This window comes from Quercus robur, chromosome 12 (genome assembly GCF_932294415.1).
Source record: "Quercus robur chromosome 12, dhQueRobu3.1, whole genome shotgun sequence".
Lineage (NCBI taxonomy): Eukaryota > Viridiplantae > Streptophyta > Magnoliopsida > Fagales > Fagaceae > Quercus > Quercus robur.
In genome coordinates, this window is record NC_065545.1 from 35,361,305 (window position 1) to 35,386,362 (window position 25,058).

The window sequence follows — 25,058 nt, forward strand, 5'->3', positions numbered from 1 at the left end:
TAGCTGATTTGGGAATTTGTTATAGATTTTTTTGTATTTGGATTTGGAAATTTGTTATTGAGAGGAATATTTTGATGTTTTTTTTTTTTTTGTTTTGCATTTTGAGGAATCCTAATTTGCAAGGGATTGATTTTTTTTTTTCCTTAGCTGATTTGGGAATTTGTTATAGATTTTTTTGTGTTTGGATTTGGAAATTTGTTATTGAGAGGAATGAGGAACTGTGCGTAGACGAAGACATGAGCATCCTTTATTCTTTGGGTTAATTTGGTAATTGCCCAACTCACCCAACGGATATATCAAAACGCACATAGACTTTTGGCAAAAATGGACCTCTGAGACTCCAAAATGGAATTGTGCGTTCTCTTCACAAGTATAAAATGCAACTTTTTGGAAAAAGTTGCGTTTTATACTAACCAAATGCACTTAAAGGGCTGGCTTTTTTCAAAATGTGACTTTTGGGCTAAAAAAGTTGAAACAAATAGGCATTTAAGCAGAAAGGAAACTTCTTAGAAGGTACACATAAAATACCATTCCATCCTTACTTTTATTATTTTATACCCAAAAAAAATTTTTTACTAAATTTGTTTCATTTATTTATTTCATCTTTCACTTGGGCTTTGGTTTCCAACTATCTCCCAATAGTGTTATTAGAATATTTGTGTTACGTGACTCTATCAGTTAGATCTACACAGTTTCCTTTTAAATTGGTATGGGCATATAATATACTACAAAGACTAAAGTAATACTTAGACGTATATACTGTATAGATTTTTGTACATTGCTAATTCAATATTAATCACAAAATATTTTTTTTTAAATGATAATTTAAAATTTTATTTATGTAGTTAGTTTTTTAGGCCTAAATTTATTATGTTCTTGATATCAATTATGCTTTCTATAAAAAAATTCTAATTAACTATGAATATATATTTAAAATATTAAGTCATTTTCTTATGTCCTTTAATTTTTTTTTTTTAGTTATACAGTGTTATTTATTACCTATTTATGATTACATTTTTTTTTAAATGATTCCAATGCCTGTTGTGGATAGTTATAGCCATCAACCCATCTCCTCACAAGCATTCCATGCATCTATGCTACGTTGCTAACTATTTTTCTTTTTAAAGTCTTAATAGTAACTATATAAACTCAAATATAATGCTTTTGTTTTCCTTCCAAACTCATTCAGTAATTTAACCCATGCATCACACTGGTTAAATGACTAGTGTATATATATATATATGTGTGTGTGTGTGTGTGTGTGTGTATGTGTGTTTCAAATAAAAATTACCTATTCTTTACATGATATCCGGCAAGATCGGCCACATGACTCAAAGCAGCTTTCCATGTTTCACTACACCAAAATAAGTCTATTACATCAAGTGTTAATACAACAAAATTAGTATGGTGGTATTAGACATAATATCACATCTAAAAATTAAATGTCGTTGCAATAGTAACTTAAAAATAGTAAATTATTACATTAATAATAATTAGTTGTAATAATTTATAATTTTCAGTTGCAATAGAGATTTTAATACTAAATTGAATTTAGAAAATTTTTCGCAATAACTTAAATTGAAGAAATCAATTTTTTTTTAATAACTTAAATTGAAGAAATCAATTTTTTTTAATAACTTAAATTGAAGAAACCATTGTAATAACTTGATACGAATTATATATTTTGCGATATATTATAATAGATCGAAATTTCAAAGAGATGGCTTATTGCAACAAATTTAACATTGCAATAACTAAAATATCAATTATTTTACAATCTATTGCAATGACAAACATGAAGCTGCAATGAATATATTATTACAATGATCTAATTCCAATTATTTTACAATCTATTGTAAGAAAAAATATGAAAAATTTAACTATTATAATAAATATACCATTGCAATAATTTGAACCCAAATTATTTTTGTCAATTCTTTACAATCTATTGTAATAAAATTCATGAAATAATAGCCTATTGCTACAAGATATTCGAAGTAATAAATTGTTTATTGCAATTGCAAATATATAATTACATCAAAATTTTCATTAAAATATTTAAGGTTTATTGCAACAAAATTTTTTTGTTGCACAAACTTATTACCTCAAATTTTATTGCAACACTTGGCATAAACTATTGCAATGACTTCGATGTTATTGCAACGATTTTTTTTGTTGTAATAAACATTTTTTGTTGTAATGTTTCCACCTTCTCCTTGAAATGTTTTTCATGTTTAACAAGTGAAAAAGTTCCTATTTGTTTTCGCACATCAGATGGATCCACATTGTAAAAAATAGGGAAAACTGTTATTTCCTTTTTTGTCTCGCAGTCAATGATCTCTACAAGTTCATCTAAGCACCAAGTGGAAAATGCATAATTTTCTGAGAGAATGACTATGGTAAATTTGGATTCTTTGATCGCTCTAAGGAGTTCTGGTTTAATAGTTTTTCCTTTCTCAAGTTTTTGATCGTCCTTAAAAGTGTTAATGCCCTTCTCTACTAATGCATAATATATAAAGTCCGTAGCAGTATTGCGAGTGTCCTCACCACTGAAACTCAGGAAAACATCATACGTCCATTTGCTGGTAGAAGAAATAGAAGAACTTGGGAAAGATGATGAACTTGAAGCCATTGAATCAAGGAATAGATCTGCATGGAAAAAAAAATCAATTAGAACTGAAGAAAAATTGAAAAGAAAATAAATTATGAAAGAAGAAAAACTATTTGATGCAATGGTTTGAATCTTTCCCTTCATCAGATGAGTCAAACATTACCCCTTTTTTTTGTTCCTTATGAGAAAGAGAAACCACAAATAAAGTCACACTGTTCAGAACTCAGGGGCAAGTGTTGGGTATGTAGGGCAAAGATGGTCTAGGTACAGATAATTTTTTTTTCCCAAGCCAACAATAGAGCAAAGTAGACATTGTTCATAAAACCATGGCTATAACAAAGGAACAAGACAGAGAAACTTCTAAAATAAAAAAAATAAAAACAAAAAAAGAAGCATTAAAGCTATACTTGAGTAGAGAGTACAAAAAGAGGCATAAATAAACAAGCATTCACAGCCAAGTGAGCCAAGGTCTCAGTAAACACAACACAAAAAATGGAGGAACATGGAAAAAAAAAATATCAAAATAAAACCCAACAAATGGAGGGGCTGATTTTGGGTCTCATCGGAAACAAAAATCGGTGAACGGAGTTGTGTATATCTCAGGCTGAAGGTGCTAATCGGCGGAATTGGAGCTTTGCTTCAGTTATTGAAGTGTGCTGTGGGTTTGGGAGAAGGAAAAGGGAAAGTGAGATGAAAGTAGTGAGGAAGCATGGGCAGTTGAGGAAGTTCTTACAAAATATTCGTTAAAACCTTTTATATTATGTTTAGTTGCACTGGATGAGAGGAAGTAGAAAATGGGAAAATTGATAGAAGCTGGGGATACCACACATTTTTCCAAATTTTGTTTTTGTCCGATTTGAAAGAAAAAAGAGAAATGATTAACTTTTTATACAAGATTACTCTTGTACCCTTGTAAAAGTATAAAAAAGTTATGAATATTTTTGTAAAATTACTTTTAATTCTTCCTAATGAATTATTCATTTATAATTTACAAAAAATAAAAAATAAAATAATTTTTTAGCATTATTTTTTCCTTGGGTTTTTTTTTTTTCAAATCTATTCCCTTAATTTTTTTTTCCCTTTCTTTAAACATAGTGTTAATTTTAGAGAGTAATTGAAAATTTCACACCTCCTTCGTAATATTGTATTGTGGTGGACCTCACACAGATTCATGAGTCTTTTAGTTGAATATTGCAAAAAATTGAGTTTATTGGTGATATAGGTACTATTCAAAGTTATTTGGAAAAATGAGGAAAGAGAGTGAATTTCGGCAACGATGTTGCTGAAATTGCAAGAAAAAGTATGAGAGAGAGTAAAGATAAGTGATGTGATGGAGGAGGGAGAAAAAATTGAATTTCGGTAATGAGATTACCGAAATTCTTGCTACCCAAGTGAGTGTGAAGTGCCCGAAGTGTTAGTGCTATGTGGAGTGCCCAAAGGGAAACCAATTGTGGCAACCAAGTTGCCAAAATTGTAGGGAAGGGAGGAGAGAGAAAATATGAATTGTGGCAACTAAGTTGCTGAAAATGGGAGGGAAGAAAAAAAAAAAAATTGTGGCAACCAAGTTGCCGAAATCTTGGGGAGGAATTTTAAAAAAAAAAAATTGTGGCAATTGATTTGTAACGATGGTATTGCCAAAATGGAGGGAAAAAAAATTTTGTGGTTGATTTGTGGCATTTTATATAACTAAAATTGATTCCCTAATTATTATAACACATAATAAATAATTAGGCGTAAATGCATTTTTAATCCCTACATTTTGATTTTTTTTTCCATTTTAGTCCCTACATTTTATTTTTACCACTTTTAATCCCTAAACCAATTAACGCGGGACATCTAAGTCTTTAAAGCACCATTCCGTTACTATCCAACTCACAAATTCTCCTCACACAAATGCATACGTGGAAGCCCTACTAAAAAACAAATTTGAATGACAATTGAAATCCACAACTCAGACGCAGAGTTTCCTTGTATGGATTGTGTTACAAAGGCCCTGTTTGGTAGGTGTGTTCTAACACACATTTTCACATTCTAAACAACATTACACACATTTTTATATACTTTTTCACCTACACGTATATCAAAAATACTCAAACAACATTACTCAAACTCCTCTATACACTTGTTCACGCGCGTTTTACTGTTCACATGCCTAAATTTACGATTCATGTCCGATAAACAAAAAAAAAAAAAAAAAAGAAAAAAAAAAAAGAAAAAGAAAAAGAAAAAGAGAGAGACATGTGAAGCACAAAATGCCCTTCCCAAATGCTCACTTTATGTCACTTTGCTTCTTTTGTTAGCTTGCGTCAGCCAAATAAGATGGGTAGGTCAGGTCATAGGTGTAAGTAATTACTAGGTAGGTGTGAAAAGTTTTCTTTCTCAAAAAAAAAAAAAAAAAGATCAATTGTCCCATCAAAGTGTTAATGTCTCAAAAACAGTTAAACAACATTACTCAAACTACTCTATACACTTGTTTGCGCGCATTTTACTGTTCACATACCTAAATTCACTGTTTATATCTCATGAAAAAATAAAAAAGAGACATGTGAAGCACAAAATGCGCTTTTATTAGCTTGCGTCAGTCAAATAACAAAATGCGCTTTTGTTATGTCACTTTGCTTCTTTTGTTAGCTTGCGTCAGCCAAATAAGATGGGTAGGTGAGGTCATAGGTGTAGGTAATTACTAGGTGTGAAAAGTTTTCTTTCTCAAAAAAAAAAAAAAAAAAAAAAAAAAAGATCAATTGTCCCGTCAAAGCGTCAAAGTCTCAGGCGACTCTTTTTAATCCATGAAATAGTGACTATGCAACTTTTCTATCATCTATGATATGTAGTGCAAGGTGACATAATGGGTCTCAAAATGCAAATTTCCTATAACGGATATTATTTTTACCTATTAAATTATTGTTTCCCAAACTAGGAAATGGCACTTTGGAATTTAGATGGACTCCACATGGTACTCATGATAGCATGTGATGGTTGATTGTATTAGGACCCAATATGTGACAAGTTTCACATCAACTTTTCTGCCCCATCAATATGTGGCATTAGCAAGAACAAAGAGCGAGGGAGAGGGAGAAAACCTCCGATTTTTATAGAGAAGAGATAAGTATCAATAGAAAATGTCAGCAAAGGATAGAAATAAGATTCACTGAGATTTGATGAGAGAGAGAGAGAGAAGATTATGTTACAATAAAAAATAGGCGAAAAACTCATTTTCGTCCCTACATTTTCACGCGATTCCCACTTTGATCTCTATTTTTTTTTCCGCTATTTTTAATTCTTATCCTGAAAAATGCGTCTCGTTTTAGTCATTTCCATTAGTGCCCTAACAGCCCCGTCCTACGTGGTAGACAGAACTATTAAAATAATAATAATAAATTTTATTTTGACATTAAAAATGCCACATCAGCATTTAAATTAAAAAAATTAATCTATTAATTTTAATTAAATAAAAAAATTAAAAACAGAATTAAAAATAAAAAATCACATGAATTGATATCTAAGTGTGTCTTGAACGAGAACAACAAGAATATAATCCCAAATCTAAAAATACAAACCCAAAAATTAAAATCCAGAAATTAAAATTTTCAAAATCACCATTTTCTCAACCCAGCAAAATCATCAAATCCTAAAGCCCCAAAGTACCAAATCAATCCAAAAATACAACAAATCCTAACAAAAAAAAAAAAAAAAATCTCAAACTCAGAAAAACCCATCAACCACCACGTCTGAAGCAAGCCATGAACCTAGGGACAATCACAGTGACCAAACCCACCAATAAATCACAAACCCATACATTCTGAGCAAGAATCAGAAGCACAAGCACTAGAAGAAGCAAAGGTTGAGACTTTAGCTGAGGATGAAGATGAAGAAGAGTCACTGTCTGGGACGCCTGGGGAAGACGAAGAGACAGTGACCCATGAAAGATTCGAACCCGAAGAAGAAGAAGACGACCCGAATACCCATGAGAAGGAGCCGGGTATGGAAGAGTCAAAGTTCTGAGAAAGTCAACAATGAAAGCCTGAGAGAGAAAGAGAAAGCTCAGTGTTACTAGATTGCTTGCTTCTAATGATGTGTGAGCCAAAGCTTTCCATGGAGGTATCCAAAGAAACCTGGGTTTGGTCACTGTGATTGTCCCTGGGTTCGTGGCTTGCTTCAGACGTGGTGGTTGATGGGTTTTTCTGAGATTTTTTTTTGTTTAGATTTGTTGTGTTGTATTTTTGGATTTATTTGGTACTTTGGGTATTTAGGATTTGATGATTTTGCTGGGTTTGAGAAAATGGTGGTTTTGAAATTTTTAATTTTTGGATTTTAATTTCTGGGTTTGTGTTCTTAGATCTAGGTTTGTGTTCTTGTTGTTCTTGTTCAAAACACACTTAGATCTCAAATTATATGATTTTTTATTTTTAATTCTGTTTTTATTTTTTTATTTAATTAAAATTAATAAAGTAATTTTTTTAATTTAAATGCTGATGTGGCATTTTTTAATGCCAAAATAAAATTTTTATTATTATTTTAATAGTTCCATCTGCCACATAGGACGGGGCCGTTAGGGCACTAACGGAAAGGACTAAAACGAGATGCGTTTTTCAAGATAAGGACTAAAAACGGTGGAAAAAAAAGATAGGGACCAAAATGGAAATTTCGTAAAAATATAGAGACGAAAATGAGTTTTTTTGCCTAAAAGATATTTAAATAATATGTTGGTCATAGACTCGCGGGTACAATGATAAAAATGGAACAGGTGAAACAAGAAAGATTAAAAATATAAAATAAAGTTGGATTTTTGTTTTTATGATTTTTGTTTTAATGTTTTAGAAATCAGAGGTGTGGCTGTCGTTAGAGAACTTAATGGGCAGGCGGGCTAATGGGAAAAGAGAAAAATTAAAATTGATGGTCTGTACTTTGTTTGACCACGGTGAAATTTATTAAACATCAGAGGTTGAAAACTATCTCTAAAAAAAAGTTTGTTGTGGTTTGTAAGATATGTTTATTCGGCTTTTTGTTTAGGACTAACCTAATTTTTGTGAGGCATGTTGTGGATTCAACTATGTAGTTGGCACCCCTTTCTCTCTCCCTTGTGTGTGTGTTTGTTTCTCAAAAAAAGAAAAAAAAAATTGGGTAGTTGGATGTATCCCTAGCATTATTCATAAGCTAATATTGATGATTTATTATTTCTAACCTCTAATGTTGATGTCATAATTTATAAAAATCTTAAAATTAAAATTTGAAAAATCACCAAAATTAGTATTAGTTTATTGCAAATCTCAAATTGCATCTATAGATATAAGATTACGATGTGAATAAATGTGATGAAATTTTATGAGCTTTACGTTAAGCATTGTCCCCCTTTTAGGTTTGTACCCTGACTCCGTCCCTGTGCATTGATACACAGTTCAAGATGTATTGTCGGATGCTAATGATTTTGTGTGGTACGCCAAGAGTTATTCGTTGAAAGTACAATAATTTAGTATTGTCGGATACCAAAACAAATGATCGTATCAAAACTTAAAAGCAAACAAATTCACGAAGTGAGAAAGAAAATATTGTTAGATAAGAGAATTGAAACAAGATATACGGCTTGTTCATACTGAGGAGAGTCAGATTGGTTTTCAAAGTTGGGTCACTAATGCATGTGACCAGGTCACATCAGCTCGAATGCGTGGCAAGCAATGAAAATGTTAGATGTTTGAATAAAAGACAATAAAGAAACCTTGCTAAACGTGGTGAGGCTTTTGATTAAACTTCACTATATAAACTGGTGAAAAGTCTTTTGAAGAAAATTGAACTCTGAGCATAGGATAAACATTATAGTTTAAACCAGTACGTGCATGCCAAACTAGTATGGTATTAACATCATCCAAATTCTTAAGCACTAATCTTATGGGAAATTAACTTCAATAAAAGTTGCTATTGTCTATGGTTCACATGGATGCTCAGTTGTTCTGCTTGTGCAGTCAAAATGCTTGAAAATTAAAGGCTCTCTAGTCTAGTCTATGAAAATTGATTAGGGCTCCTTCATCCATGTAACCTTGTCTGAGAGGAATAAATACTTACATGGAAAAAGAAGGAAATAAAAAAGGACGAGATAAACTGAAAGATAAAAGAACAAATCATTTTCATGCAAAATTCAATCAGTTGTCACAACTACAAAGTAGAGAGAGTACATCAATCATATGGGACTCATGTTTGTTCTTTGCATGGGAACCGAACCAATTGTCACCAACCACAGTACGAGAGTGTTGGATTTAAACCAAATCTACTCATTATTCAAGTCTTTAAGGGCAAATTTGTAATTAAAGCCCTCATTATGAAAAGACGTTAACACCCTTCCTTCGCAAACCAATTTTCTATCTCATCAAACCAATTCGCCAAGCTCACCACTCACACGTTAGCATTTACTATAAGAATCTATATTTCTATCTCCTCACTCGTGTAAAATTTTTGGTATATTTTATAATAAGAATCTTTTTTTTTTTTTTACACGGAAATTTTTTCAAAAATTCCACATTAAATTATTTATTCTACAATATATTTCAATAAAATATTTATTCGTTATTTATATTTTATTATTTTTTCTAATGGTTAGTGTGCTACATTGATGTATGAGTTAAAAAAATATATATAGGATAACAATTGAATAATATAAATCATATGATAGAAAGATGAGGTATACACTATTACTATAACACACTTATACTTTTTACACAATTATGCAAAGATTGATGAAACAAACTTCATCAAACTTGCATATAGGTCAATTTTTGCAAACTTTTTCACTTTTTGTATTTTAGCTTCATTGATGGAATTGCTTTCGCTGGGCACCTAAGCAGTGAAATCAAACTTAGTCTGTATTCACAACCAAAAAAAAACCAATTGTACCACTTAGCAAAAACAAAAATTGATAATATTCAACTTGAGCATTGATTTTTTTTTCCCCAACTATGTTAGAAATTTCTTCATAGGAATACAATGGATTGAATAATGAATGTGGCCATGTGTGACTTGCAAGACTTGTCAATCCGTCAAGCACGTCACAAAGGAACGTTGAATGTGGCCATGTAGAAAAAAAAACAATTGATGACTATCTAAGACACTCTTCATTACGCTTTTCCAAGTAATTGTATTGGCGGGTTCATGATAGTGACAAGGGTCACTTGCATGTGGAGTGTGGACCTTGGTTACAAAGTCTAGCAATCGTTTAATTCACTCAATATCTATCTTAGACATAAAAATCAAATAAATATGAATAATGTTAGAGACACTTACAAATCGCTAATGTAATGAGTAATTATTGATAATAGAAAAAAATGATATTAATAGTATGTCTTGATGAATACCAATAAGAGTTCCTCCAAAAAAAAGAGATGAATACCAATAAGAAATTGATCACATTAATATTTTGTAGAAATATTGAAAAATAGTTTATAACTATAACATTACTCAATAAATATATCTCATGCAAAAATTTCGTTTATTTTAATATAAAATTTTATTTCTTTTTTGACCATTTTTCAAAAACATTCACATAATAATATATCTTTTATTTTTTTTAAATTTAAAATTTTTTTAATTATTTCTCTCTCATTTTGTACATCCATCAAACAGCATTCCACAACTAAAAATTAAAACCTTATCAACACCAATATTCTTAAACAATAACGTGGGTTTTGATGTTTTGGGTGTAGATTACGAATTTATTAAACTTAAAAAAAAAAAAAATTGTCCTTGCTGATAATAATCAATTGAATTAAGCATTAATTTCTTTTTTTCCTACTATGTTAAAAATTTCTTCACAGGAATAAGATGGATTGGACTATAGTTGGCAATGGAAATTTAGAAAAAAATGAATGTGGTCATGTAGAGACTGGAGACCCATGGCCGAATGGCCTTTCCTTTTATTTCGCACATTTTTCTTCTTTTCTTCCTTCCACACTCTTCACATCAAGTCACTATAAATGCAAGCACACAAGCTTTGACTTTGTACAGCCAACTTCTACTAGTACTGCTCCTAAATACAATTTGAGATTTCGGTTTAAGATCTCCAATGCAATAATTAGGACATCCCTTTGACTCAAGTTGAAAATTTGTTGTAATAATCCCAAGTTCAACGACAAATTAATAAGAGACTGTTTTGTTGTTCATGCATAATCATGACGCCTTTTGGATGCCATAGAATATCAGTTCGATGAACTGTCCAAAATGATCACTGTATGAGTCACACGCCTTCTTGATTTCTGGGTCATTGCGTTAAGCCATTCGGAGTGCCATGATTGTCATCACCCAACACATTAAATCTATTACCAAACCCTCTGTTCCGAATGTAATAAATATGCATCCTTTTTTCCACCTCAATAGGGACCTCAATCCCCGTGCCATGATTGTCCCTCATAAAAGATAAAATTCTTATTAAACCCATAGTTTTGACAATCTGATCGACCGGTCAAATTGGATTGGAATTAAACCAGTACGTGCATGCAAAACTAGTATGGTATTAACATCATCCAAATTCTTAAGCACTAATCTTATGGGAAATTAACTTCAATAAATGTTGCTATTGTCTATGGTTCACATGGATGCTCAGTTGTTCTGCTTGTGCAGTCAAAATGCTTGAAAATTAAAGGCTCTCTAGTCTAGTCTATGAAAATTGATTAGGGCTCCTTCATCCATGTAACCTTGTCTGACAGGAATAAATACTTACATGGAAAAAGAAGGAAATAAATAAGGACGAGATAAACTGAAAGATAAAAGAACAAATCATTTTCATGCAAAATTCAATCAGTTGTCACATCTACAAAGTAGAGAGAGTACATCAATCATATGGGACTCATGTTTGTTCTTTGCATGGGAACCGAACCAATTGTCACCAACCACAGTACGAGAGTGTTGGATTTAAACCAAATCTACTCATTATTCAAGTCTTTAAGGGCAAATATGTAATTAAAGCCCTCATTATGAAAAGACGTTAACACCCTTCCTTCGCAAACCAATTTTCTATCTCATCAAACCAATTCACCAAGCTCACCACTCACACGTTAGCCTTTACAATAAGAATCTATATTTCTATCTCCTCACTCGTGTAAAATTTTTGGTATATTTTATAATAAGAATCTTTTTTTTTTTTTACACGGAAATTTTTTCAAAAATTCCACATTAAATAATTTATTCTACAATATATTTCAATAAAATATTTATTCGTTATTTATATTCTATTATTTTTTCTAATGGTTAGTGTGCTACATTGATGTATGAGTTAAAAAAAAAATATAGGATAACAATTGAATAATATAAATCATATGATAGAAAGATGAGGTATACACTATTACTATAACACACTTATACTTTTTATACAATTATGCAAAGATTGATGAAACAAACTTCATCAAAGTTGCATATAGGTCAATTTTTGTAAATTTTTTCTCTTTTTGTATTTTAGCTTCATTGATGGAATTGCTTTCGCTGGGCACCTAAGCAGTGAAATCAAACTTAGTCTGTATTCACAACCAAAAAAAAACCAATTGTACCACTTAGCAAAAACAAAAATTGCTAATATTCAACTTGAACATTCATTTTTTTTTCCCCAACTATGTTAGAAATTTCTTCACAGGAATACAATGGATTGAATAATGAATGTGGCCATGTGTGACTTGCAAGACTTGTCAATCCGTCAAGCACGTCACAAAGGAACGTTGAATGTGGCCATGTAGAAGAAAAAACAATTGATGACTATCTAAGACACTCTTCATTACGCTTTTCCAAGTAATTGTATTGGCGGGTTCATGATAGTGACAAGGGTCACTTGCATGTGGAGTGTGGACCTTGGTTACAAAGTCTAGCAATCGTTTAATTCACTCAATATCTATCTTAGACATAAAAATCAAATAAATATGAATAATGTTAGAGACACTTACAAATCGCTAATGTAATGAGTAATTATTGATAAAAGAGAAAAATGATATTCATAGTATGTCTAGATGAATACCAATAAGAGTACCTCCAAAAAAAAGAGATGAATACCAATAAGAAATTGATCACATTAATATTTTGTAGAAATATTGTAAAATAGTTTATAACTGTAACATTACTCAATAAATATATCTCATGCAAAAATTTCGTTTATTTTAATATAAAATTTTATTTCTTTTTTGACCATTTTGCAAAAACATTCACATAATAATATATTTTTTATTTTTTAAAATTTAAAATTTTTTTGATTATTTCTCTCTCATTTTGTACATCCATCAAACAGCGTTCCACAACTAAAAATTAAAACCTTATCAACACCAATATTCTTAAACAATAACGTGGGTTTTGGTGTTTTGGGTGTAGATTACGAATTTATTAATTTTAAAAAAAAAATTGTCCTTGCTGATAATAATCAATTGAATTAAGCATTAATTTCTTTTTTTCCTACTATGTTAAAAATTTCTTCACAGGAATAAGATGGATTGGGCTATAGTTGGCAATGGAAATTTAGAAAAAAATGAATGTGGTCAAGTAGAGACTGGAGACCCATGGCCGAATGGCCTTTCCCTTTATTTCGCACATTTTTCTTCTTTTCTTCCTTCCACACTCTTCACATCAAGTCACTATAAATGCAAGCACACAAGCTTTGACTTTGTACAGCCAACTTCTACTAGTACTGCTCCTAAATACAATTTGAGATTTCGGTTTAAGATCTCCAATGCAATAATTAGGACATCCCTTTGACTCAAGTTGAAAATTTGTAGTAATAATTCCAAGTTCAACGACAAATTAATAAGAGTCTGTTTTGCTGTTCATGCATAATCATGATGCCTTTTGGATGCCATAGAATATCAGTTTGATGAACTGTCCAAAGTGATCACTGTTTGAGTCACATGCCTTCTTGATTTCTGGGTCATTGCGTTAAGCCATTTGGAGTGCCATGATTGTCATCACCCAACACATTAAATCTGTTACCAAAACATCTGTTCCGAATGTAATAAATATGCATCCTTTTTTCCACCTCAATAGGGACCTCAATCCCCGTGCCATGATTGTCCCTCCTAAAAGATAAAATTCTTATTAAACCCATAGTTTTGACAATCTGATCGACCGGTCAAATTGGATTGGAATTAAACCAGTACGTGCATGCAAAACTAGTATGGTATCAACATCATCGAAATTCTTAATCACTAATCTTATGGGAAATTAACTTCAATAAAAGTTGCTATTGTCTATGGTTCACATGGATGCTCAGTTGTTCTGCTTGTGCAGTCAAAATGCTTGAAAATTAAAGGCTCTCTAGTCTAGTCATGAAAATTGATTAGGGCTCCTTCATCCATGTAACCTTGTCTGAGAGGAATAAATACTTACATGGAAAAAGAAGGAAATAAAAAAGGACGAGATAAACTGAAAGATAAAAGAACAAATCATTTTCATGTAAAATTCGATAAGTTGTCACATCTACAAAATAGAGAGAGTACATCAATCATATGGGACTCATGTTTGTTCTTTGCATGGGAACCGAACCAATTGTCACCAACCACAGTACGAGAGTGTTGGATTTAAACCAAATCTACTCATTATTCAAGTCTTTAAGGGCAAATATATAATTAAAGCCCTCATTATGAAAAGACGTTAACACCCTTCCTTCGCAAACCAATTTTCTATCTCATCAAACCAATTCGCCAAGCTCACCACTCACACATTAGCATTTACAATAAGAATCTATATTTCTATCTCCTCACTCGTGTAAAATTTTTGGTATATTTTATAATAAGAATCTTTTTTTTTTTTTACGCGGAAATTTTCTCAAAAATTCCACATTAAATAATTTATTCTACAATATATTTCAATAAAATATTTATTCGTTATTTGTATTTTATTATTTTTTCTAATGGTTAGTGTGCTACATTGATGTATGAGTTAAAAAAAAAATATTGGATAACAATTGAATAATATAAATCATATGATAGAAAGATGAGGTATACACTATTACTATAACACACTTATACTTTTTATACAATTATGCAAAGATTGATGAAACAAACTTCATCAAAGTTGCATATAGGTCAATTTTTGTAAATTTTTTCACTTTTTGTATTTTAGCTTCATTGATGGAATTGCTTTCGCTGGGCACCTAAGCAGTGAAATCAAACTTAGTCTGTATTCACAACAAAAAAAAAACCAATTGTACCACTTAGCAAAAACAAAAATTGCTAATATTCAACTTGAGCATTGATTTTTTTTTTTCCCCAACTATGTTAGAAATTTCTTCATAGGAATACAATGGATTGAATAATGAATGTGGCCATGTGTGACTTGCAAGACTTGTCAATCCGTCAAGCACGTCACAAAGGAACGTTGAATGTGGCCGTGTAGAAAAAAAAAACAATTGATGACTATCTGAGACACTCTTCATTACGCTTTTCCAAGTAATTGTATTGGCGGGTCCACGATAGTGACAAGGGTCACTTGCATGTGGAGTGTGGACCTTGGTTACAAAGTCTAGCAATCGTTTAATTCACTCAATATCTATCTTAGACCTAAAAATCAAATAAATATGAATAATGTTAGAGGCACTTACAAATCGCTAATGTAATGAGTAATTATTGATAAAAGAAAAAAATGATATTAATAGTATGTCTTGATGAATACCAATAAGAGTTCCTCCAAAAAAAAGAGATGAATACCAATAAGAAATTGATCACATTAATATTTTGTAGAAATATTTTAAAATAGTTTATAACTGTAACATTACTCAATAAATATATCTCATGCAGAAATTTCGTTTATTTTAATATAAAATTTTATTTCTTTTTTGACTATTTTTCAAAAACATTCACATAATAATATATTTTTTATTTTTTTAAAATTTAAAATTTTTTTAATTATTTCTCTCTCATTTTGTACATCCATCAAACAGCATTCCACAACTAAAAATTAAAACCTTATCAACACCACTATTCTTAAACAATAACGTGGGTTTTGGTCTTTTGGGTGTAGATTACGAATTTATTAATCTTAAAAAAAAAAAAATTGTCCTTGCTGATAATAATCAATTGAATTAAGCATTAATTTCTTTTTTTCCTACTATGTTAAAAATTTCTTCATAGGAATAAGATGGATTGGACTATAGTTGGAAATGGAAATTTAAAAAAAAATGAATGTGGTCATGTAGAGACTGGAGACCCATGGCCGAATGGCCTTTCCTTTTATTTCACACATTTTTCTTCTTTTCTTCCTTCCACACTCTTCACTTCAAGTCACTATAAATGCAAGCACCCAAGCTTTGACTTTGTACAGCCAACTTCTACTAGTACTGCTCCTAAATACAATTTGAGATTTCGGTTTAAGATCTCCAATGCAATAATTAGGACATCCCTTTGACTCAAGTTGAAAATTTGTAGTAATAATCCCAAGTTCAACGACAAATTAATAAGAGACTGTTTTGCTGTTCATGCATAATCATGATGCCTTTCGGATGCCATAGAATATCAGTTTGATGAACTGTCCAAAATGATCACTGTATGAGTCACATGCCTTCTTGATTTCTGGGTCATTGCGTTAAGCCATTCGGAGTGCCATGATTGTCATCACCCAACACATTAAATCCGTTACCAAACCCACTGTTCCGAATGTAATAAATATGCATCCTTTTTTCCACCTCAATTGGGACCTCAATCCCCGTGCCATGATTGTCCCTCCTAAAAGATAAAATTCTTATTAAACCCATAGTTTTGAGAATCTGATCGACCGGTCAAATTGGATTGGAATTAAACCAGTACGTGCATGCAAAACTAGTATGGTATTAACATCATCCAAATTCTTATGCACTAATCTTGTGGGAAATTAACTTCAATAAAAGTTGCTATTGTCTATGGTTCACATGGATGCTCAGTTGTTCTGCTTGTGCAGTCAAAATGCTTGAAAATTAATGACTCTCTAGTCTAGTCTATGAAAATTGATTAGGGCTCCTTCATCCATGTAACCTTGTCTGAGAGGAATAAATACTTACATGGAAAAAGAAGGAAATAAAAAAGGAGGAGATAAACTGAAAGGTATAAGAACAAATCATTTTCATGCAAAATTCAATCATTTGTCACATCTACAAAGTGGAGAGAGTACATCAATCATATGGGACTCCTGTTTGTTCTTTGCATGGGAACCGAACCAATTGTCACCAACCACAGTACGAGAGTGTTGGATTTAAACCAAATCTACTCATTATTCAAGTCTTTAAGGGCAAATATGTAATTAAAGCCCTCATTATGAAAAGACTTTAACACCCTTCGTTCGCAAACCAATTTTCTATCTCATCAAACCAATTCGCCAAGCTCACCACTCACACGTTAGCATTTACTATAAGAATCTATATTTCTATCTCCTCACTCGTGTAAAATTTTTGGTATATTTTATAATAAGAATTTTTTTTTTTTTTAAACGGAAATTTTTTCAAAAATTGCATATTAAATTATTTATTCTACAATATATTTCAATAAAATATTTATTCGTTATTTATATTTTATTATTTTTTCTAATGGTTAGTGTGCTACATTGATGTATGATTTAAAAAAAAATATTGGATAACAATTGAATAATATAAATCATATGATAGAAAGATGAGGTATACACTATTACTATAACACACTTATACTTTTTATACAATTATGCAAAGATTGATGAAACAAACTTCATCAAAGTTGCATATAGGTCCATTTTTGTAAATTTTATCACTTTTTGTATTTTAGCTTCATTGATGGAATTGCTTTCGCTGGGCACCTAAGCAGTGAAATCAAACTTAGTCTGTATTCACAACCAAAAAAAAACCAATTGTACCACTTAGCAAAAACAAAAATTGCTAATATTCAACTTGAGCATTGATTTTTTTTTTCCCCAACTATGTTAGAAATTTCTTCATTGGAATACAATGGATTGAATAATGAATGTGGCCATGTGTGACTTGCAAGACTTGTCAATCCGTCAAGCACGTCACAAAGGAACGTTGAATGTGGCCGTGTAGAAAAAAAAAACAATTGATGACTATCTGAGACACTCTTCATTACGCTTTTCCAAGTAATTGTATTGGCGGGTCCATGATAGTGACAAGGGTCACTTGCATGTGGAGTGTGGACCTTGGTTACAAAGTCTAGGAATCATTTAATTCACTCAATATCTATCTTAGACATAAAAATCAAATAAATATGAATAATGTTAGAGACACTTACAAATCACTAATGTAATGAGTAATTATTGATAAAAGAAAAAAATGATATTAATAGTATGTCTAGATGAATACCAATAAGAGTTCCTCCAAAAAAAAGAGATGAATACCAATAAGAAATTGATCACATTAATATTTTGTAGAAATATTGTAAAATAGTTTATAACTGTAACATTACTCAATAAATATATCTCATGCAGAAATTTTGTTTATTTTAATATAAAATTTTATTTCTTTTTTGACCATTTTTCAAAAATATTCACATAATAATATATTTTTTAATTTTTTAAAATTTAAAATTTTTTTAATTATTTCTCTCTCATTTTGTACATCCATCAAACAGCATTCCACAACTAAAAATTAAAACCTTATCAACACCAATATTCTTATACAATAACGTGGGTTTTGGTCTTTTGGTTGTAGATTATGAATTTATTAATCTTAAAAAAAAAAAAAAATTGTCCTTGCTGATAATAATCAATTGAATTAAGCATTAATTTCTTTTTTTCCTACTATGTTAAAAATTTCTTCACAGGAATAAGATGGATTGGACTATAGTTGGAAATGGAAATTTAAAAAAAAAAATGAATGTGGTCATGTACAGACTGGAGACCCATGGCCGAATGGCCTTTCCTTTTATTTCCCACATTTTTCTTCTTTTCTTCCTTCCACACTCTTCACATCAAGTCACTATAAATGCAAGCACACAAGCTTTGACTTTGTACAGCCAACTTCTACTAGTACTGCTCCTAAATACAATTTGAGATTTCGGTTTAAGATCTCCAATGCCATAATTAGGACATCCCTTTGACTCAAATTGAAAATTTGTAGTAATAATCCGAAGTTCAACGACAAATTAATAAGAGACTGTTTTGCTGTTCATGCATAATCATGATGCCTTTTGGATGCCATAGAATATCAGTTTGATAAACTGTCCAAAATGATCACTGTATGAGTCACATGCCTTCTTGATTTCTGGGTCATTGCGTTAAGCCATTCGGAGTGCCATGATTGTCATCACCCAACACATTAAATCTGTTACCAAACCCTCTGTTCCGAATGTAATAAATATGCATCCTTTTTTCCACCTCAATAGGGACCTCAATCCCCGTGCCATGATTGTCCCTCCTAAAAGATAAAATTCTTATTAAACCCATAGTTTTGACAATCTGATCGACCGGTCAAATTGGATTGGAATTAAACCAGTACGTGCATGCAAAACTAGTATGGTATTAACATCATCCAAATTCTTAAGCACTAATCTTATGGTAAATTAACTTCAATAAAAGTTGCTATTGTCTATGGTTCACATGGATGCTCAGTTGTTCTGCTTGTGCAGTCAAAATGCTTGAAAATTAAAGGCTCTCTAGTCTAGTCTATGAAAATTGATTAGGGATCCTTCATCCATGTAACCTTGTCTGAGAGGAATAAATACTTACATGGAAAAAGAAGGAATTAAAAAAGGAGGAGATAAACTGAAAGATAAAAGAACAAATCATTTTCATGCAAAATTCAATCAGTTGTCACATCTACAAAGTAGAGAGAGTACATCAATCATATGGGACTCCTGTTCGTTCTTTGCATGGGAACCGAACCAATTGTCACCAACCACAGTACGAGAGTGTTGGATTTAAACCAAATCTACTCATTATTCAAGTCTTTAAGGGCAAATATGTAATTAAAGCCCTCATTATGAAAAGACGTTAACACCCTTCGTTCGCAAACCAATTTTCTATCTCATCAAACCAATTCGCCAAGCTCACCACTCACACGTTAGCATTTACAATAAGAATCTATATTTCTATCTCCTCACTCGTGTAAAATTTTTTGTATATTTTATAATAAGAATCTTTTTTTTTTTTACACGGAAATTTTTTCAAAAATTCCACATTAAATTATTTATTCTACAATATATTTCAATAAAATATTTATTCGTTATTTATATTTTATTATTTTTTCTAATGGTTAGTGTGCTACATTGATGTATGAGTTAAAAAAAAAATATTGGATAACAATTGAATAATATTAATCATATGATAGAAAGATGAGGTATACACTATTACTATAACACACTTATACTTTTTATACAATTATACAAAGATTGATGAAACAAACTTCATCAAAGTAGCATATAGGTCCATTTTTGTAAATTTTTTCACTTTTTGTATTTTAGCTTCATTGATGGAATTGCTTTCGCTGGGCACCTAAGCAGTGAAATGAAACTTAGTCTGTATTCACAACCAAAAAAAAAACCAATTGTACCACTTAGCAAAAACAAAAATTGCTAATATTCAACTTGAGCATTGATTTTTTTTTTCCCCAACTATGTTAGAAATTTCTTCATTGGAATACAATGGATTGAATAATGAATGAGGCCATGTGTGACTTGCAAGACTTGTCAATCCGTCAAGCACGTCACAAAGGAACGTTGAATGTGGCCGTGTAGAAAAAAAAACAATTGATGACTATCTGAGACACTCTTCATTACGCTTTTCCAAGTAATTGTATTGGCGGGTCCATGATAGTGACAAGGGTCACTTGCATGTGGAGTGTGGACCTTGGTTACAAAGTCTAGGAATCGTTTAATTCACTCAATATCTATCTTAGACATAAAAATCAAATAAATATGAATAATGTTAGAGACACTTACAAATCGCTAATGTAATGAGTAATTATTGATAAAAGAAAAAAATGATATTAATAGTATGTCTAGATGAATACCAATAAGAGTTCCTCCAAAAAAAAGAGATGAATACCAATAAGAAATTGATCACATTAATATTTTGTAGAAATATTGTAAAATAGTTTATAACTGTAACATTACTCAATAAATATATCTCATGCAGAAATTTCGTTTATTTTAATATAAAATTTTATTTCTTTTTTGACCATTTTTCAAAAACATTCACATAATAATATATTTTTTATTTTTTTAAAATTTAAAATTTTTTTAATTATTTCTCTCTCATTTTGTACATCCATCAAACAGCATTCCACAACTAAAAATTAAAACCTTATCAACACCAATATTCTTATACAATAACGTGGGTTTTGGTCTTTTGGGTGTAGATTACGAATTTATTAATCTTAAAAAAAAAAAAATTGTCCTTGCTGATAATAATCAATTGAATTAAGCATTAATTTCTTTTTTTCCTACTATGTTAAAAATTTCTTCATCGGAATAAGATGGATTGGACTATAGTTGGAAATGGAAATTTAAAAAAAAAATGAATGTGGTCATGTAGAGACTGGAGACCCATGGCCGAATGGCCTTTCCTTTTATTTCCCACATTTTTCTTCTTTTCTTCCTTCCACACTCTTCACATCAAGTCACTATAAATGCAAGCACACAAGCTTTGACTTTGTACAGCCAACTTCTACTAGTACTGCTCCTAAATACAATTTGAGATTTCGGTTTAAGATCTCCAATGCAATAATTAGGACATCCCTTTGACTCAAATTGAAAATTTGTAGTAATAATCCGAAGTTCAACGACAAATTAATAAGAGACTGTTTTGCTGTTCATGCATAATCATGATGCCTTTTGGATGCCATAGAATATCAGTTTGATGAACTGTCCAAAATGATCACTGTATGAGTCACATGCCTTCTTGATTTCTGGGTCATTGCGTTAAGTCATTCGGAGTGCCATGATTGTCATCACCCAACACATTAAATCTGTTACCAAACCCTCTGTTCCGAATGTAATAAATATGCATCCTTTTTTCCACCTCACTAGCGACCTCAATCTCCGTGCCATGATTGTCCCTCCTAAAAGATAAAATTCTTATTAAACCCATAGTTTTGACAATCTGATCGACCGGTCAAATTGGATTGGAATTAAACCAGTACGTGCATGCAAAACTAGTATGGTATTAACATCATCCAAATTCTTAAGCACTAATCTTATGGGAAATTAACTTCAATAAAAGTCGCTATTGTCTATGGTTCACATGGATTTTCAGTTGTTCTGCTTGTGCAGTCAAAATGCTTGAAAATTAATGGCACTCTAGTCTAGTCTATGAAAATTGATTAGGGCTCCTTCATCCATGTAACCTTGTCTGAGAGGAATAAATACTTACAAGGAAAAAGAAGGAAATTAAAAAGGAGGAGATAAACTGAAAGGTAAAAGAACAAATCATTTTCATGCAAAATTCAATCAGTTGTCACATCTACAAAGTAGAGAGAGTACATAAATCATATGCGACTCCTGTTTGTTCTTTGCATGGGAACCGAACCAATTGTCACCAACCACAGTACGAGAGTGTTGGATTTAAACCAAATCTACTCATTATTCAAGTCTTTAAGGGCAAATATATAATTAAAGCCCTCATTATGAAAAGACGTTAACACCCTTCCTTCGCAAACCAATTTTCTATCTCATCAAACCAATTCGCCAAGCTCACCACTCACACGTTAGCATTTACAATAAGAATATATATTTCTATCTCCTCACTCGTGTAAAATTTTTGGTATATTTTATAACAAGAATTTTTTTTTTTTTTACACGGAAATTTTTTCAAAAATTGCACATTAAATTATTTATTCTACAATATATTTCAATAAAATATTTATTCGTTATTTATATTTTATTATTTTTTCTAATGGTTAGTGTGCTACATTGATGGATGAGTTAAAAAAAAAATATTGGATAACAATTGAATAATATAAATCATATGATAGAAAGATGAGGTATACACTATTACTATAACACACTTATACTTTTTATACAATTATGCAAAGATTGATGAAACAAACTTCATCAAAGTTGCATATAGGTCAATTTTTGTAAATTTTTTCACTTTTTGTATTTTAGCTTCATTGATGGAATTGCTTTCGCTGGGCACCTAAGCAGTGAAATCAAACTTAGTCTGTATTCACAACCAAAAAAAAACCAATTGTACCACTTAGCAAAAACAAAAATTGCTAATATTCAACTTGAGCATTGATTTTTTTTTTTCCCCAACTATGTTAGAAATTTCTTCATAGGAATACAATGGATTGAATAATGAATGTGGCCATGTGTGACTTGCAAGACTTGTCAATCCGTCAAGCACGTCACAAAGGAACGTTGAATGTGGCCGTGTTGAAAAAAAAAACAATTGATGACTATCTGAGACACTCTTCATTACGCTTTTCCAAGTAATTGTATTGGCGGGTCCATGATAGTGACAAGGGTCACTTGCATGTGGAGTGTGGACCTTTGTTACAAAGTCTAGCAATCGTTTAATTCACTCAATATCTATCTTAGACATAAAAATCAAATAAATATGAATAATGTTAGAGACACTTACAAATCGCTAATGTAATGAGTAATTATTGATAAAAGAAAAAAATGATATTAATAGTATGTCTAGATGAATACCAATAAGAGTTCCTCCAAAAAAAAGAGATGAATACCAATAAGAAATTGATCACATTAATATTTTTTCGAAATATTGTAAAATAGTTTATAACTGTAACATTACTCAATAAATATATCTCATGCAGAAATTTCGTTTATTTTAATATAAAATTTTATTTCTTTTTTGACCATTTTTCAAAAACATTCACAAAATAATATATTTTTTATTTTTTTAAAATTTAAAATTTTTTTAATTATTTCTCTCTCATTTTGTACATCCATCAAACAACATTCCACAACTAAAAATTAAAACCTTATCAACACCAATATTCTTAAACAATAACGTGGGTTTTGGTCTTTTGGGTGTAGATTACGAATTTATTAATCTTCAAAAAAAAAAAATTGTCCTTGCTGATAATAATCAATTGAATTAAGCATTAATTTCTTTTTTTCCTACTATGTTAAAAATTTCTTCATAGGAATAAGATGGATTGGACTATAGTTGGAAATGGAAATTTAAAAAAAAATTAAATGTGGTCATGTAGAGACTGGAGACCCATGGCCGAATGGCCTTTCCTTTTATTTCACACATTTTTCTTCTTTTCTTCCTTCCACACTCTTCACATCAAGTCACTATAAATGCAAGCACACAAGCTTTGACTTTGTACAGCCAACTTCTACTAGTACTGCTCCTAAATACAATTTGAGATTTCGGTTTAAGATCTCAAATGCAATAATTAGGACATCCCTTTGACTCAAGTTGAAAATTTGTAGTAATAATCCCAAGTTCAACGACAAATTAATAAGAGACTGTTTTGCTGTTCATGCATAATCATGATGCCTTTTGGATGCCATAGAATATCAGTTTGATGAACTGTAAAAAATGATCACTGTATGAGTCACATGCCTTCTTGATTTCTGGGTCATTGCGTTAAGCCATTCGGAGTGCCATGATTGTCATCACCCAACACATTAAATCTGTTACCAAACCCTCTGTTCCGAATGTAATAAATATGCATCCTTTTTTCCACCTCAATAGGGACCTCAATCCCCGTGCCATGATTGTCCCTCCTAAAAGATAAAATTCTTATTAAACCCATAGTTTTGACAATCTGATCGACCGGTCAAATTGGATTGGAATTAAACCAGTACGTGCATGCAAAACTAGTATGGTATTAACATCATCCAAATTCTTAAGCACTAATCTTATGGGAAATTAACTTCAATAAAAGTTGCTATTGTCTATGGTTCACATGGATGCTCAGTTGTTCTGCTTGTGCAGTCAAAATGCTTGAAAATTAAAGGCTCTCTAGTCTATTCTATGAAAATTGATTAGGGATCCTTCATCCATGTAACCTTGTCTGAGAGGAATAAATACTTACATGGAAAAAGAAGGAAATAAAAAAGGAGGAGATAAACTGAAAGATAAAAGAACAAATCATTTTCATGCAAAATTCAATCAGTTGTCACATCTACAAAGTAGAGAGAGTACATCAATCATATGGGACTCCTGTTCGTTCTTTGCATGGGAACCAAACCAATTGTCACCAACCACAGTACGAGAGTGTTGGATTTAAACCAAATCTACTCATTATTCAAGTCTTTAAGGGCAAATATGTAATTAAAGCCCTCATTATGAAAAGACGTTAACACCCTTCCTTCGCAAACCAATTTTCTATCTCATCAAACCAATTCGCCAAGCTCACCACTCACACGTTAGCATTTACAATAAGAATCTATATTTCTATCTCCTCACTCGTGTAAAATTTTTTGTATATTTTATAATAACAATCTTTTTTTTTTTTTACACGGAAATTTTTTCAAAAATTCCACATTAAATTATTTATTCTACAATATATTTCAATAAAATATTTATTCATTATTTATATTTTTTTATTTTTTCTAATGGTTAGTGT

General features: G+C 31.0%; 1 protein-coding gene across 1 annotated transcript in view; it reads right to left on the reverse strand.

Annotated features, from left to right (window-relative positions):
• Positions 1-25,058, reverse strand: part of LOC126708436 (disease resistance protein Roq1-like) — a 48,487-nt gene that overhangs the window by 5,896 nt on the left and 17,533 nt on the right. Inside the window, exons 2-4 of the mRNA XM_050408230.1 lie at positions 6,408-6,609; positions 2,187-2,649; positions 1,292-1,354 (exon numbers count right to left, since the gene is read on the reverse strand). Of these exons, the coding sequence (XP_050264187.1) occupies positions 1,292-1,354; positions 2,187-2,649; positions 6,408-6,609 (728 nt within the window). The remainder of the gene's footprint in view (positions 1-1,291; positions 1,355-2,186; positions 2,650-6,407; positions 6,610-25,058) is intronic.